Source organism: Rhipicephalus sanguineus, chromosome 10, assembly GCF_013339695.2.
Source record: "Rhipicephalus sanguineus isolate Rsan-2018 chromosome 10, BIME_Rsan_1.4, whole genome shotgun sequence".
NCBI classification, from domain to species: Eukaryota; Metazoa; Arthropoda; class Arachnida; order Ixodida; family Ixodidae; genus Rhipicephalus; species Rhipicephalus sanguineus.
The window spans coordinates 134,337,299-134,353,490 of NC_051185.1; the positions used below are offsets into that span (position 1 = coordinate 134,337,299).

Genomic DNA, 16,192 nt, shown 5'->3' on the forward strand with positions numbered 1-16,192 from the left:
TCACTTGCGCTTCTCTTTTGTTGTCATGTAATCTTTCATCGTTTTATGCTTTTACACGCGAAGCGTCCGCCAGTTGTTATTTTACTCTTTTCTCTTTCACGCACGCTCCATGTGAAATTCCTCTGCTATAGCTCAACAAATTCTTAAAATTGTTGTTTATCGCTGCTTGTTAGTTCTGGGAGAACGTGGCTGTCACAACGAGCGATTACGGCACATATAAATGCACTGGAAAAGGCAATAAAGTTCAGTTTTAAGTCAGCGCCCATGGCGTCTACTATGTGTCTTTGTCCGTGTTTTCCTTAGCGCTGCCCCAAACATGTTCGACTAAGAAATATGAAGGAGAGTAGATGGGCAGAGAAGGTGTTCCGTTATTTGTATAGGAAGAGTGTGGACACACAGTGGATAAAAAGAACTAGGAGGCTCACAGTAAATAATACGGCTGGTAGTGTAAGCAATATGTCAACAAAGAGCATTAAGCGAAAAGTCAGAGAGGCGGAGAGGATTTACTGGACGGCAGCTATGAAAAAAAACGGCTCTGAGTAATTACCGAAAGGGCATAAAGCAAATAAGCACGGATAAATTTTATGATAATGCAAGGGGAAGCGCTTTTCTGTTTGAAGCAAGGTCGGGTTGCCTTAGAACGCGTACCTATAAAGCGAGGTTCAGTAAAGAAGAACAATGTACATGTTGTGCAGAACTAAGAAAAGGATAGATCATGTTCTGATTGAATGTGGAAATTTCTACCCAGGTGTATGTTTGATCACGAGCCCACATGAAGCCTTGCGTTTTCGGGACAACAACGGAAAGCTGAACGTGTCCGTGATAGAAATAAGTAAGAGATGGATAGAATATTGGTGGCAGAAAACTAGAGAGAAAGGACAAAGATAACCAGTGGAACAAATAAGGACATTCTGCCGTAAGGGGCAGATTACTGGGCTGCGAATTCATGTATTTTTTTTTCTATAGTAAGATCGACTGAATCGAAGTAGTCAACGCATTAGGCCGACATAAATAAAGACGATTTTTTTTCGTCGAGTCTGGTGGCACACATGTCACCACCCCGTTATAAAGGGGACGCTCATAGTATGTATGTATGTATGTATGTATGTATGTATGTATGTATGTATGTATGTATGTATGTATGTATGTATGTATGTATGTATGTATGTATGTATGTATGTATGTGTGTATGTGTGTATGTGCGTGCGTGCGTGTGTGTGTGTGTGTGTGCACGTGCGTGCGTCCGTCCGTCCGTACGTCCGTCCGTCCATCCACCCATCCATCCATCCATCCATCCGTACGTCCGTCCATCCATCCATCCATCCATCCATCCATCCATCCATATATCGATCCATCCATTAATCCATCCATCCGAGATTGCTGATGAATTTGGTTGGTACACTGCGCCTCCCGCTAGGATTGCGAGCTGCGCTCGGATCTGCCGACTCTGACACCAGAGCTGCCAACCGAATACGCCATAAGTGTCACAATCCAAGCTTGACGCAGCTTCTTTCCCTGTGGACACGTGTGAGGTGTGACACAGGGCTCCGATGCGTACGTCGTTGACTGCGGCGTCGACTAGTGGCCTACCATATAGGATGCCTTCATAGACAGCGACCAAGTCGAGCAATCTGCGACATCGACTACTGCGTCAAGGTCGACCCTATTGGGAAGCGCGTGGTGTAATTCTATGGGGGTCATTTATTAAAAACCGATTACTAAGCTTGTGATCTTTAAAAAGGTAATTGTAGTGAAACGATCATTTATTCGCGATTTGCACTGTAGTGTCATTACTGTACGACGACTTTTGTATGTGTTTGCAATGTGCTGCTATGACGACGGCTGCAATTTTTTCCTGAAGAGCTTTTCTTTACTCACACTGCGGCGAAGCAGCCCTACAAGGGTGAAAGAATCTCCTGTCAATAAACTGATGAGAAAGTGCATGTCGATCACGTTAAAACTCAGGAAAAGTCTGCAGATTTATTTCATTAAAGGTACACTAAAAAGCAAAACGGTTTTTCTCGCATTAGTAAAGTAGTCTTCCACCGTCCACGATACCAAAAACACCACGCTTGCTGCGACAAGACGCTTAATAAGCGAGAAAACGCGCAAAGAGAAAATACAGGTGGCGACGCCACCTTGGAATTCCCGCACCATTTGCCGTGACGTCACATATTTTTGACGGCGCCCGTTTGGCCTACGTAGTTCCTAATCGGTTAAATCGAAGTACATTGTCCTCTGAGGGGGCCAGATACTTGACATAACGAGTGTGTGGAAATTTCGTCGAGCCAGTGGCGCCAAAATGCGTTAAATGCTCTTTGAAATCTTTTACGTCATGAATTACAAAGTTCGGCGCGAAATTTAAAAATGAAACTTTGAACTTGGTTTTATCCTCTAATAATAAGCTTATGGTGGTAAAATAAACTACACAAGAGTTCTCCGAGCACAATTTATCAAACTAAACCAATTCATTGTTTCTCTTTAGTGTCCCTTTAAGCACCCTGATGTATGAAGAATTAGTAAAAGTAATAATGAATAATGATGAATCCAACTATTTACTTGAAATTTAAGGGGGCAAGCTGTAGGTGTAGAAGCACATGTATAGCATAGCTGGTATAGTCCGGATTAGTTCGATCTCTGCCCCTATTTTCGATGCAAATTTTGGTGCACAAGTGGGCGTCACGGCACTGCTTCCCGGTAATGTAAAAAACACGCCTTGGCGGGAATACGCGTTCTTTTTTAGGGGCGAAGCTCCTTAAGGCGGCACCCGTTCGTCCCTCGTAGTCGTAGTAGTCGTAGTGCGTAACCAGTCTTACGCTTTGACCTCCAAGGTGGTGCCGGTGGGAGATTTTTCCTGTGGGTTGTTGAACAATAAAAAATTCGCAGCGTGCGCGTTAACTAAAAGCCGAATTCTTCTGTCTCTCATTCCCCATTAGCAGCCATTGGCATGTTCCAGTAGGAAACGTTAGTGGAAGTAGAAGTGTAAGTGTTAGCTAAAAGCCGACTTCTTCTGTCTCTCATTCCCATTAGCAGCCATTGTTTACCTCCAAGGTAGTGCCTGGTGAGATTTCTCCCGTGCGTGATTAAACAATAAAAATTTTGTTCAAAACGACGTTGATTGATAAAATAAACCAACGAAAGACGCCAGATGTTTTGTAAAAGCAAAACGAAAGAACGCCAGATGTTTCTAAAGCAAAACGAAAAGACGCCAGCTGCTTAACGAAATACGCCAGATGTTTTTTTGAGCAATGGTTTTCTAAACAATGAAAATTCACAGCGTACATGTAAAATTAAAGTGAGCTGCAAGTCGTCATAAGTCATCGAACCTTTAGTATAAACGCGCCCGATCTCACGTCGGTGGTGATGTACTGGGCAGAATTCACGGAAGATTCACGGTTTACCGATGAACCTCCGCAGCTTCGCCCACTCATCATCATTCACTCCGTGGATATGCTGTGATTTTTTATTTTGTATTTTCCCCGCGGTTCATAGTTGGGCATGCGAGGTAATATGCAGAGATGGGTTATACGCGCGAACTTGGAGTCTTCAAGGTCGCTACTGCAGTGTGAAAAACGGTGAAATAAAACCGATGTCAGTAATTGCTCGGTAGGCTGATTTAAAGTGCTGTGAAGCGCACGGCCGTAGCGGGAAGACCTCCGCACTTAATCACAACTACAGAGCTGAAAGGGTTCTACAATTTCGTTTTCAACACGTGTCAGTGCTGCGGAAGCAGCCGACGCTGCGCCGTTGATTCTGCGCAGCACGTCCCACCGACGGTGGCCCCAGGATTTCCAGTGGTGGGCCTCGCTCCCCATTACGCTATACGCACAATGCTTTGCGTGTGGAGGAATATCCGACACGCTAAGACGTTTTATAAGCAGCACGACGCACCCGCTAAGAAGCGGGGAAGTTTACCATGGAAAAAACTGCAGGTGGACATGGTGTGCGAGCTGACCTTGTCGGGTTCTCTGGCTCAGTTGTGATCCGACGCTCGTCAGCCGTGTGCCAACCTTTCTTTATTTCTTGGATTGGACTCTGGCTTTAGTTAGCCGCCGTTGAAATTATACTTTTTGAAAGTGTTAGCGAATCGGCGATTCGCGCGCCATTTGATCAGTAGCCACTGATCAATTGAAAGTCCTAATTGCTTTTTTGTCGTCGTGTATATTATTTTGTGCATCGCTGGTGCTTTTTTTCCCTCCTCCCGACTGTACTTGCATACTGGACGTCCAACAACCTGCAAGCGTGTCTTTCCTCGCCAACGGCATCGGGTGACGCACAATATAGTCCAGAAGGTCACACTCACACACACTCATAGCATGACAAAATACGGACAACTGCGAACACAATTTACTACAACTACGCTGACACCGCTTCTTCGGATTCGTCAAGAAACATGCCACCGCGGAAGCGTTGCTCCCGCCTCGTCGCGATGCCCCCTGCCCCGCCGCAGCGCCCCAACGGACGTGCGGCCGACGCAGGTACTAAAGCTAACACAATCTGTGCGCGCTCTCCGTCGCAGCGAGCTCAAGAGTGTTTACACCTATAGTATTTTTGCTCCGTGGATACGACAAACATGCCCGCTCTTTTCAACATGGCTTCTACCACTCCTCAGTTTCCGTGAACTGCCAGTATTCATAGCACAAAAATTGGAGGACCACTGAGCTTCGCCTGAACGCGATAGTGTAATCGGGCCCGGTCTGCATCGCACTCGGCAGCCTCGCTTCACTTCTCGGTGCATAACGCAATCGAGGAAAGGAGTGTCCGGCTTAGTGCATGCTTCGCCAATTTTTTTTCACGCAGCCATACTGGCGATGCGAGAATAGTCAGCAACACTGAACGGGGGTTGGTGGCCTCTAGTGCGCATGAAAGTACAGAAGTGCATCGGAGTTTTGGTCTGACTAAGGCTCAGTAAAATTCCGTTTAAAGGAGACAGAAGACAAACAAAGATTATGTGGCAGGAATTGGCGTTGTTATTTGTGTATTTAATATGCGCATTCCATGAGATATTGTTGTCTCTGCGGGAATTCATGTGCATATTGTGGGCAGACGAAAACTGAGTATTAGTAATGGGATGAAAAGTCCAAGTATCGCTACCAGTTCTGCGGGAGGTCATTATTATTTTGCATTTGTTAACATTCAGTTTCATGGACCAGGGAGAACACCACGAAGTAATGCCGTCAGAGTCAGGCTCAAGTCGGAAACCATCCTGCGGGTTAGCTATCTCACGATAGAGGACACAGCCGTGAGCTAAAGGCTATATTTTGCGTTGAAAAGTGACCAGGAAAAAGATTAATTTAAATGGGGAGAAATTGGAGGACGGAGCTTTGTGGCAAGCCGGATGCGGCAAAGAAATTGTGTCAGTTAGTAGTCACGTGTTGGCTTCCATAAGAACGATTTAATGCAGCGAATTAGAGTGAATATATAGCACACTTAATGTTCGTTTGCACAAGAAGTAGGCGAGAAACGGTGTCCAAGGCTTTCTAGTATCAAATGAAAACACAATGGGTATTAGAGGCAATCATGGATAATGAAAAGGAGTCATTACCCGAGTCTCGTACCAGTAATGTTTCCGAAAAACATGCTGGTCGTAATGAAAAATATTTATTCTGTTCGAGTTGACGAGACGCATATATGCGCTGTCAGCTGTCACCGTGATGCTAAAACGGGCAAACATAGTTTTGTTTGTTGACCACACTTTTCCATCTGCTTTTTAACTGGCAGCATCTCTTTCACGACCTAGGAAAGGAAATATTTTTCATCATCGTAGACTGTTCAAAATAAGAACGTATTAGCGAGTATGAGTGATAAACACAATGGCCGAACGAAAAGCTAGATAGAAATACTGGTGGTTTTCTGAGCTGACGCGATTAGAGGCACACGAGGTGGTCGCCTGCTTCGTAGCGCGTGATCGTAAACGACGACCAGAGTTCGGAGAAAACAAGGCAACACCAAGCGAGAAGAGATCTCACCGCTGAATTCCCGCACTTGTTTCTCGTCGATCCAAAGCGAGAAGTCGTCGTTCCGAGGCTTTGCGCGTCCCGCGTCGGCGGCGGCGGCCAGCAGGAGCACCAACACAAGTAGCGCCATGCTGAGCGACTGACGCCCTGGCACGACTGGCCCTGCGACCGGCTCCGGATCCTCCTCTCCCTTCCGTCTCGCCGCGGATGGCAGCAGCTCACGGAGCGGACGTGCGCCTTCTCTCCGCTTTCTCCGCCACTGTCTTATCTCGACTGCTCACCACTTCATACTTCCATCTGCAAAGCGCCTCTCGCTGGACAAACATTCCATTACAATGCGCTCAGTATTTTTGCACACTTCTGTTCGAGAGCGCGCGCGGTATCGTGGCATGTCCCTCTTCCCAGGCCTTGTGTTGAAAATACATTTGCCGTTCCTGCCACGCAGCCACGCCAGTTCTTGAAACAGCGTCGTAAAAAAACGCTATAACAATGACATGTAGTGGGAGGAGCCTCCATGTAATGTTGCGTGGCAGAATTGCACCAGGCGTCAAAACATGTGAATCGCGCAACGAGTGGGTGGTTCAAAGCTACAGATTGTGTACAGGTGGCACCTTATGGAGGTATCTCGCGAAATTGCAAATATAGCGTCGTGGGCAAACGTGCTTGCACTCTAGGATAGTTTGACACGACCAATGTTACGCTGCTTTCCTTGCGGCACGGGTGAAGGCAATGTGCGAGGCGCCCGATCTTCTATGAAGGCCAAGCGTTTTTTATATCTGAAACAAGAAGTCCAAGCAGAGTGAGCAAGATACAAGACACGCTTTTCACGTGTTTTCTTTGGCCACAAGATAGAGGAAAAATTATACAACTTGCTTATACTGCTACAACCCTAATAGTTACACTAAATAGCAATATTTACGCAAATGGTATACAGGTCACGGGAGCTGAGGAAATGTTTAAGTTGATTGAATTGCGTTTATTCACCGCAACAAGGTTGCGAGGATGGGCAGGCAAAAAGCTGCATTGAGTAGCTTTTCGGCACGAACAAGTTAGTTTATTCCAGTCAACTATTGCCAGTGAAATAAGATGAGCACTGAAAAGTAACCCTCCTTGCGCTCACTGGGCATAGAAGTGAGTGTAGCCGTGCGGAGTAGGTCGGCTTATCAAGGAGGATGTCGCGGTGTCTAAGGCTAGGCTGTGATTAAATAACTTTGCGCAGTAGTCGACTTTGCTTTCTTAGAATATGTAATAATTGAAGTAATGCTGTGGAGGAATCATGATGCATAAAGTTACTGCGAAGAAACTTCACTGCTTTTCTTCGAATTATTTCTAGGTTGCTAATGTTAATTTTTCTGTGAAGGTCCCACACTATGGATGCATTCTCAAGCATTAGCCAAGTAAGGAAAAGTAACGGAGAGGCTTAACACTGGTCACGGCACTCTTGAGCTTGTGAAACCGAAAAAACTTGGCGCAACTTGGCATTCTCTCATTCACGCACACATTCACACATGCACCCCACAAACAGCGCTCACTACCAACTCTTTATTGGGCGTAGCAGAATCCATATGTGGCGTTTTTTTTTTTTTCTAAAAGAGTCAATTCCAGAAACCGACACTGGGCCGAATTTCACGGGAGCCTAAAGCGCGCCTAAGCATCCTTCACTTTTAAAACTATTGTAATCAAAATGGGGCCATTCATCATTGTAACGTGAACTCAAAAAGGCAGTTTGGAATGAGAAATGAGCCCAATCCTGTATCTGTTTGAATCAAATTGAGCCAGATCCATTAAATGAGCGCTGCGTCAATAATCGTGACCGAAACAATCAACACGGCCACATCCAATATGTTTCATTTGTGTCCTAGGTGCTTACCTATCGTGCTACCGTTCCACAATTACTTTTTCTTTATTTATTATTATTTATTAATTTAGTTAGCAATACTGCAGACCACTGTGTAGTCCATTCAGGAGGGGCTATGCAGTGATTACAAAATCATTAAAAACACCCATCGCAAACACAGCGAAAAAGCGAAAATAAGAACAATAAGAAAAAGGAAACGCAAGAGAAACATTGATTACGATGACGGCACACAATACAAATTTCCCAGTTCGCGTACAGAGTCATTGGCATCAACAACAGTGGAGGGTAAGGCATTCCATTCGGACACAGTTCTAGGAAAAAAGCTGTATTTATACAATTTTGTTTTCGCGAAAATTGGGGCAAGTGACCTACTGTGGGTGCGTCCAGTTTTCCTAGTTGAGTGGGGACGTACACAATCAGGCATAATTACTTTTGTATTTCCGGTAAGACACTTTTGAAGAAAAATCAATCTACTGAACTTTCTGCGCGATTCTCACGACGGGATGTTATGTTGCTTGATTAGTAAGGAAGGCGAGTCAGTCATTTTATACTTATTAAATATGAAGCACACTGCTTTTCTTTGGACAGGTTCTAGTTCTTTAACAACACTTTTTGTGGGGGTTCCATACAATTGCACCATATTCTAATTTAGTTCTGACGAAGGGTGAGTACGTACTTACTGAAGGATCTGATGTTGTCAAATATAAAAAGTAAGAGGACGACTCTTCGACATCTTTTGGTGCTTCTTGTGGAGCTTTGCGCTGCACCTGTCACGTCCTTCTTTCGCTCCAAGACTTGAAATTGAAGACGACTTGGTTTGAGCAAAGCACCCGGGAAACCTGTTTTCGTCAATGACCACCTCATTCCTCAAAACAAGCAATTATTCAGCAAAGCTTTGCAACTCAAAAAAGAAAAAAAGTGGCTTTTCTTGTGGACCGATGACTGCGTCATCAAGGCGAGACAGTCAACAGATAGCAGGGTTTTTCGTATCAGGTGTGAATATGACTTGGCAATTTTCGCTTAAACCTAATTAGGCTTTTTCGTCTGTCTTTTATTGCCCCCCTGACTTGACTTCGTATATTTCCATAAGTGAAATTCAATCCTGCTTTTCGAACAATCATCACTCAGCGATTCACTTCAACTCGCGTACTCTTCGCAAACACTTTCATCATCACCAAATTTCATTGTCCTCCTGTCTCATTCTTTTTCAGTTATATCTGTTTCTGAAACATGTCTGAGTGACTTACATGAAAATCTCTATGGTTTTCTGTCTTACAGTTCGGAATGTTGTAATCGCACTTCATCACAACATGGTGGTTCAGACATGTTCATTCGTTGCGAGATTCGGTACAAGCGCAGGCTTGATCTGCACTTAAATATTTCCGATTGTTAGTCGGTGTGGATAGAAGTAGATCACCCCCTATTAGGTGCTGATAACAACAACGTAGTCTTTGGTACCATTCTTCGATCCCCGCATACACCAATTCCTGCTTTTTGTGAAGCGCTTGACCCTATTCTTGGCGCTCTTTCAAAGGAAAAAAAAAATCCGTCGTCATCATGGGTCACAATAACATTGATTTACTTGATGCTTCTTCTACATATGCAGCACAGTTTGTTAGTTGTTTCCAGAGTTATGGTCTTGAATCTTTGATTTTCCTTCCCATCCACTGCACTAATAATGGCCTGGGAACACTTTTCGAGCGATCATGCTCTTTCGAACCTTCTTCATCCATCCCACCGCATTCATTATACAGAGTAATATAACGGATCATTTTCCAGTTGCAGTTCACTTTGAGAATAGTCCTCACATTATTAACGTGAGATTTCGTTACCAATACGTTTGACCGCAAAAAATTTGTTGAAGCGGTATCGAATTCTGATTGGTCTTGTGTCACTTCATTGAGCAATGCTGAGACAGCATATAACACATTCATCTCCAAAATATCCAACTGCATATCCTCATCGACAACAAGTGTTGAATGCCATGAACGTTATGCCGCTCCTAAGAATGCATGGTTAACGAAAGGATTACTTTAATAGCCTACGTAAAAAAGACAACTTATAAAAAACAACAAAAATACAACCATTTAATTTGCGCCTACTTGATCGTTGCAAGCAATATTGTAACACATTGAACGCTGTATTGAAAGATGCAAAGAAATGCTATTATCAAAATGAAATCAATTGTACTAGATCAGACACAAAAGCAATGGCACCTGATCAATTCTTTTCTTAAAAAAACCACTAATCCACCTATAGCCAGCATCACCCATGAAGGTTCGCTGATGTCAAATCCACTAGACATTGCCAATACATTCAGGGACTATTACCCCTCTCCTATACCAGTCCCACCCAGTGTGCATCACGAACTTGATCATTGTGGTCACTCATTTTTAGGGGCGAAGCTCCTTAAGGCGGCACCCGTTCGTCCCTCGTAGTAGTAATCGTAGTGAGTAACCAGTCTTACGCTTTGACCTCCAAGGTGGTGCCGGTGGGAGATTTTTCCTGTGCGTTGTTGAACAATAAAAAATTCGCAGCGTTAGCTAAAAGCCGACTTCTTCTGTCTCTCATTCCCATTAGCAGCCATTCTTTACCTCCAAGGTAGTGCCTGGTGAGATTTCTCCTGTGCGTGATTAAACAATAAAAATTTTGTTCAAAACACCGTTGATTGATGAAATAAACCAACGAAAGACGCCAGATGTTTTGTAAAAGCAAAACAAAAGAACGCCAGATGTTTCTAAAGCAAAACGAAAAGACGCCAGCTGCTTAACGAAAGACGCCAGATGTTTGTTTTCTAAAGCAATGGTTTTCTAAACAATGAAAATTCACAGCGTACATGTAACATTAAAGTGCGCTGCAAGTCGTCATAACTCATCGAACCTTTAGTATAAACGCGCCCGATCTCACGTCGGTGATGATGTACTGGGCAGAATTCACGGAAGATTCACGGTTTACCGATGAACCTCCGCAGCTTCGCCCACTCATCATCATTCACTCCGTGGATATGCTGTGATTTTTTTTCTTTTTCCTACCATCCCTGAGGATGTAAGATGTACCATTATTAGTATAACGCCCTCCTGTGCAGGTATTGACAACATATCTGCTTACCATCTAAAAATGGTTGCGGATGTGATTGCAGACGTGCCCACCTACATAATTAATCTAATTTCCGAGTCTGGCACATTTCCCCGTGAGTTGAAAATAAGTAAGGTAATCCCAGTATTTAAAAAAGGTGACAGATGCTTGATATCCAACTACAGACCTATATCCATTTTTCCCTTTTTTAGCAAGGTAATTGAAAAGCTAATACATGTTCGACTGTCCAGCTACCTCACTAAATTTCACCTGTTTCATCCGAATCAGTTTGATTTAGACAAGGATATTCGACTAATTTAGCCTTCATTTACTTTACAGAAAAATGCAAACTAGAAGGGGCAACTTCATTGGTTCTGCTTTTTTAGATTTTACTAAAACGTTTGATACACTAAATCATGACATTTCGTTCTCCAAACTTTCATCTTACGGCACTGCTGGCAACTCTGTCCATCTTTTTCGCAGTTACTTATCTGATAGAGAGCAATTAGTATCCATCTCTGGCATTGATTCCACAAAAAACAATTGTTAACGTTGGTGTTCTACAAGGCTCAATTCTGGGCCCACTATAACTTCTACTCTACATTAACGATCTCCCGCAATTTCTTACCACGTCAACTGAATGCATTTTATATGCTGACGACACGACCCTCCTGTTTCCAAATAATTCAATAAGTAACCTAATAACAACCCTTAATGTTGATCTTCTTAACGTTAGTGCATGGTGTACTAAAAATAAGCTTTTGATAAATCCCTCCAAAACTAAGTTCTTAATTTTTAATTCCAGGTTAATAAATAACGCCCAATTTCCACCGCTTTTTATCGACTCGTATCCCATCCACCTATCAGATCATTGTTCTTTCCTTGGAATTAAACTCAATTCCCTGTTGAAATTCAACTTACATATTCAGGAACTGCAGCGGAAAACACCTTATGGTGTTAGGGTATTACTAAAAGGTAGATGTTATTTTGATTTGACTACTTTGATCACATTATATTATGCATTCATTCACAGTCATCTATTCATTCATTCACTGTCAACTATTGCATTGCTTCATGGTGTCAAACGTATAACTGTCATCTCTCTTCACTCCAACATGTACAAAATCAAGCCATTCGCATTCTCATCTGGAGCAGCCGACGCACTAATGTTACTAATTTGTACCATGAACTAGACCTACTTAATACTGACAACCTGAACAAATTTAATGTATACATGCTTGCTTATCGAGTAGTTAAGGACCACAGCCTTCTAAAATTTATTCTCATCCAAAACCTTTCTAATTCGAACATTACCCGTTTTTCCTCAAATAACAACTTCTTACTTCCTAAGGTACGAACTAACTATGGTTCTCAAAATCTAGCTTTTGTTGTAATCAAGCTTTGGAATTCTTTCCCGTATAATATTAAGTGTGCTTTTTCCGCTTCGTCATTCAAACATCAGCTTCGCAGATTCATAATTAATCAATAGCACCATTTATTGAATGTTCTTCAAACAAAATTTCAATTCTGTCGTTATAATTGTGTTTGCTTCTTATTATGTTACAGTTCCCTACCCCTATCCATTTATGTTTTACATTATATTCCTGTTCGCATCACCATTTTGTACTATGAATACTTCGTACTATATATATTCGACCGTTTTAATTTATCCTGTTAAGTAGTGTTGTCTTTTTTTTAGTTTTGTGTTTGCTTTTTATTATGTTACAGTTCCCTATGCTTTTATGTTTTACGTTATATTCCCGTTCGCATCGCCGTTTTGTACTATGAATATTTCGTACTCTGTATATTCTACCGTTTTCATTTCTGCTGTTAAGTAGTGTTATTTTTTTTACCATTATAATAAGGTGCCCCTAAAGTGTTTACACTATGGGACCTTTTTCTGTACTAAAATGTTTATATTCTGTATGTATACTAAATATTGAACAAACTTCAAACTGAATTATGAAGATATTTGGCACCGATCTATTCCTTGAGGAAGTGATCCGAAACGACGCGTCATAAAACGAGCTCAGATGAAGAAGAAAAGTATTTTTTGAAGGCCTTCAATAGATGCCAAGAATGGTGCGCTTTTTGCCTGGAAGAAGCACTCGCTTTGCAAGTCTACTTACCGCCATGACGCCCATGCAACAAAGGACGGCACCGACGGAAGCAGAAGGATGATGTTAATTTTTTCTCGAAATATTGCCATGTCGTCCATTCGCTGGGATTTAGACTTCTTTTACGAGCTATTTCGAGCCCAAATGAAATGTTCCAATATATAAGAGCCAAATATAAATTTTACTCCTGAATGCCGACGATAGTGGGCTGTACAGATTTTAACCGCAATATAGATTTTAGAATAACAGAGAGCTGAGCTAGTTGGTAAGTATTCATTCTAAAAAGACAGGGCATGTCCGTGTTTGCACGCCCTGTCTTTTTAGAATGAATAGATTTTAGGTATTTTGGCGACGTGAGTACACTGGCAAAAATTGTTGGAGCAGGCCTGTCCATATTGTCAGTTGCAAAAAAAAAAACTGCGTTTTTCTCAGCTTCAGTTAAAGTGGACTTTGATCATTTAGAAAAAAAATTGGGGGACCCTTAAGCTTCGCATTTAAGAGTTGAACGCGATAGCGAAACCCGGTCTCTAGTGCGCGCTTCAACCACTAAGTGCATACTGATTTTAATGTGTGTTACACACACACCCACACGCACCCAGACACACACACACACGCGCGCGCGCGCTATGTATCTATTCGCAACTCCAGAAAACGCTTTGTGTGCTGGCAACACTGGTCGAAAAAACAAAGATGGCTGTGAGAAACAGGTCCAACGCGGCACTTTCGCTTGGCGCTGTGTAGACGTTTCTAGATTGTGGCGCTGGATCGCGTTGTTTCGTCGAAGGTGAAAGGGTGCTGGCTGCAGATCACCGTATTTTAATTGGCATAAAGACTTTCACTGGCGAAACAGTGGAGATAATTGCGATGTACGTACAAACATCGAGCCTCTTCGGTGAGCCGCATCAGATTTTCTTCAAGCTGAAGAACCTGTCGAGCGAGCCCGATGTTGAAGAAGGCAAGTGCTCGTGTGTAGCGGGCCTCTCGGAAAGGTGCAAGCACATGTGCGCGGCGCTGCTGCACTGCTACAGGTAAGGCTTTCACTGTTTTCGAGGTAACTGCGCCGTGACTTCTGTTGCAGATTGCTTGTATCCCATTGAGTTCCGTTGTCCTGTCAAAATCTGAACACGCATGCTGTTCACTTGATTACAGAATGGAGCTATATCTGGGACATTGTATCTCGGAGTAAAGAAAATTCTAGTTTCGCTTGGAAGTAGGAGTGCACCTTTCTCTTAGTTCGCCGGTCCACGTTATAAGGTTTGTATAAATAAGGTCGTGTGCGTCCGAAGACTCACTTGTTCGTTTGGCAGTACGCAGTAATCGAAGCAAGGCCGGGGCTTGGGAACACAGCAAGCGCTTGCATCACGGAAAGTTCTAGAACCCCCGCGCGAGACATCAGTTTCAACGAAACGCTACGCTATTTTAGCAGGTCCATGTTTTTCTGATCACTTACTAAATGGAACATTGATGTGAATGAGCCTGGAAATGGATGAAGCAGTTGGCTAAAATATAACTAAAGTAATTAGTGCTTGGTTCATTCTGGTGAAATGTTGCTTTTAAAAGCTTTGTAATTTGCTAGTACTAAATAAGTTGAGCGACAGAAATCAGTCAGTGTGCCATTTGTATATTGCCGATTCTTAGGCTTTTTAAATTCATATTTCTAACCTGGCTTGAACAACAAATGCTCGTGACGGAAATCCCCACAATTTTTTTTATAGATGGCCAGCTTAGTTAAAGCTGTAGCAGGCGTCTTAAAAAGAACACCTCATGAAACACTGAATTATGTGAGTAACAAAGGAGTGTTGGCTGAGTGAACTTTTTTTGCAGTACTATGTAAAACAGAATTGCTATTTTCAGAGCTGGCCTGCAGTCTCTTCAGCACTTAAGCTGCACAGATTTGGAGTGTTTCTTGGCAACAAAAATTAAAGATGTGCAGCGCTCCTATGCGCCAGTGCCACTGGAAGAATTTTGTCACGTGAAAGGAGACCTTTCAACTGCCGTGATCCCTGCAGACCAGTTGCAGAAAATTGGTGAGCAGCTCGGCAAGGCTGGTCCAGAGTCTGCGATTAAAACCCACAGGTAAGGTGCTCACTCCATTTCGGCAATGTAAAGCCTGAAAGTAAGACTGAGTCATAATGAAGTAGTTAGGTGCTGCTTAGAACTCCCTCATTCACGAACACATCCATAGACGTGAACACAAGAGGGCAGAGGGGTGACGCCCCCCCCCCCCCCCAGTCCCAGTCAGCCGCACATATTTAATGAGTCGGACATGTCCAGTATTTGTTTAATGCGCAGGGGAAATGCAAGTTTTTTAGAGTAGTGGCAGCCGGGGGGACGTTGCATTGCAGGAACCGTGTACTTCCCGCCTGTCCCCCAGAACGCCAAGAACCAAAGGCAGGTCATTCTGAGCATCACGTCATTGTTTCATTTGCCTTTCTGCATGCACTGCGAAGCTTGTTTTGTTTTAGACTTGTCCGATGGGGGAGCGAGGCACTGCTGTGAAACTTTGCCCCCCCCCCCTTTAATGGAGAACCCTGCGCACGCCTATGCACACATCCACAGGTGGATACACGCACAAAAATACTTAACCAATTGGGTGGGAGAACGCCCGCTGTCATAGCTCAGTTTGGTAGATCATGAGACGCGCAAGGTGAAGGTTGGGGGTTCGGGCCGCACCAACGGCAAAGGTGTTTTTTCTTCCACCTTTATTCACTTCATCTTATGTCATAATTACGACACTGTTGTTAAAAACAACAAAAATGTCCCCTATGCTTTCGTTGCCTTAACTGTCGGTTGGATTCAGTTGTGTTCATGTCACAATAAAACAGAGCTGAGTGTTTTATGACAATTAGTTATACTAACCCCCGAATGCAGAGATGTTACTTGTCTCGTACTTGACTCGTACTTGACTGAAGACAGCTTTGCCGCTCACCATAAATCGTTCTCGAACTTGCGGACGACTTGCGGGCGACTTGGCTCGGTCGAAGTCAGGACGAGTTTCAAGTCTGCTGCGGGGCTAGCTTGAAACAGTCTTGATGCGTTATTCCAACATGGCCGCCTCTCGAATGGACGTCGCGCGGAGGTTGTCAGCTTTTGAATTTGCTTGCCACGCAATGGACGTAGCATTTTCTGAGGTACATTGCCTGCCGAAGATTCCGCGACCCGCATTACGTGACCGAGGAAATCCG

At 43.5% G+C, this 16,192-nt stretch overlaps 1 protein-coding gene across 6 annotated transcripts in view; it reads right to left on the reverse strand.

Annotated features, from left to right (window-relative positions):
* Positions 1-6,099, reverse strand: part of LOC119372473 (protein shifted) — a 709,384-nt gene extending 703,285 nt beyond the window's left edge. For all 6 annotated transcript variants that reach the window (XR_007417709.1, XM_037642948.2, XM_049419637.1 and 3 more), the window contains exon 1: positions 5,970-6,099. Coding sequence is in view for 5 of the 6 variants with exons in the window: in XM_037642948.2 (XP_037498876.1) it covers positions 5,970-6,087 (118 nt within the window). In the remaining variant the exon portion in view is untranslated. The remainder of the gene's footprint in view (positions 1-5,969) is intronic.
* Between the last annotated feature and the right edge of the window lie 10,093 nt (positions 6,100-16,192).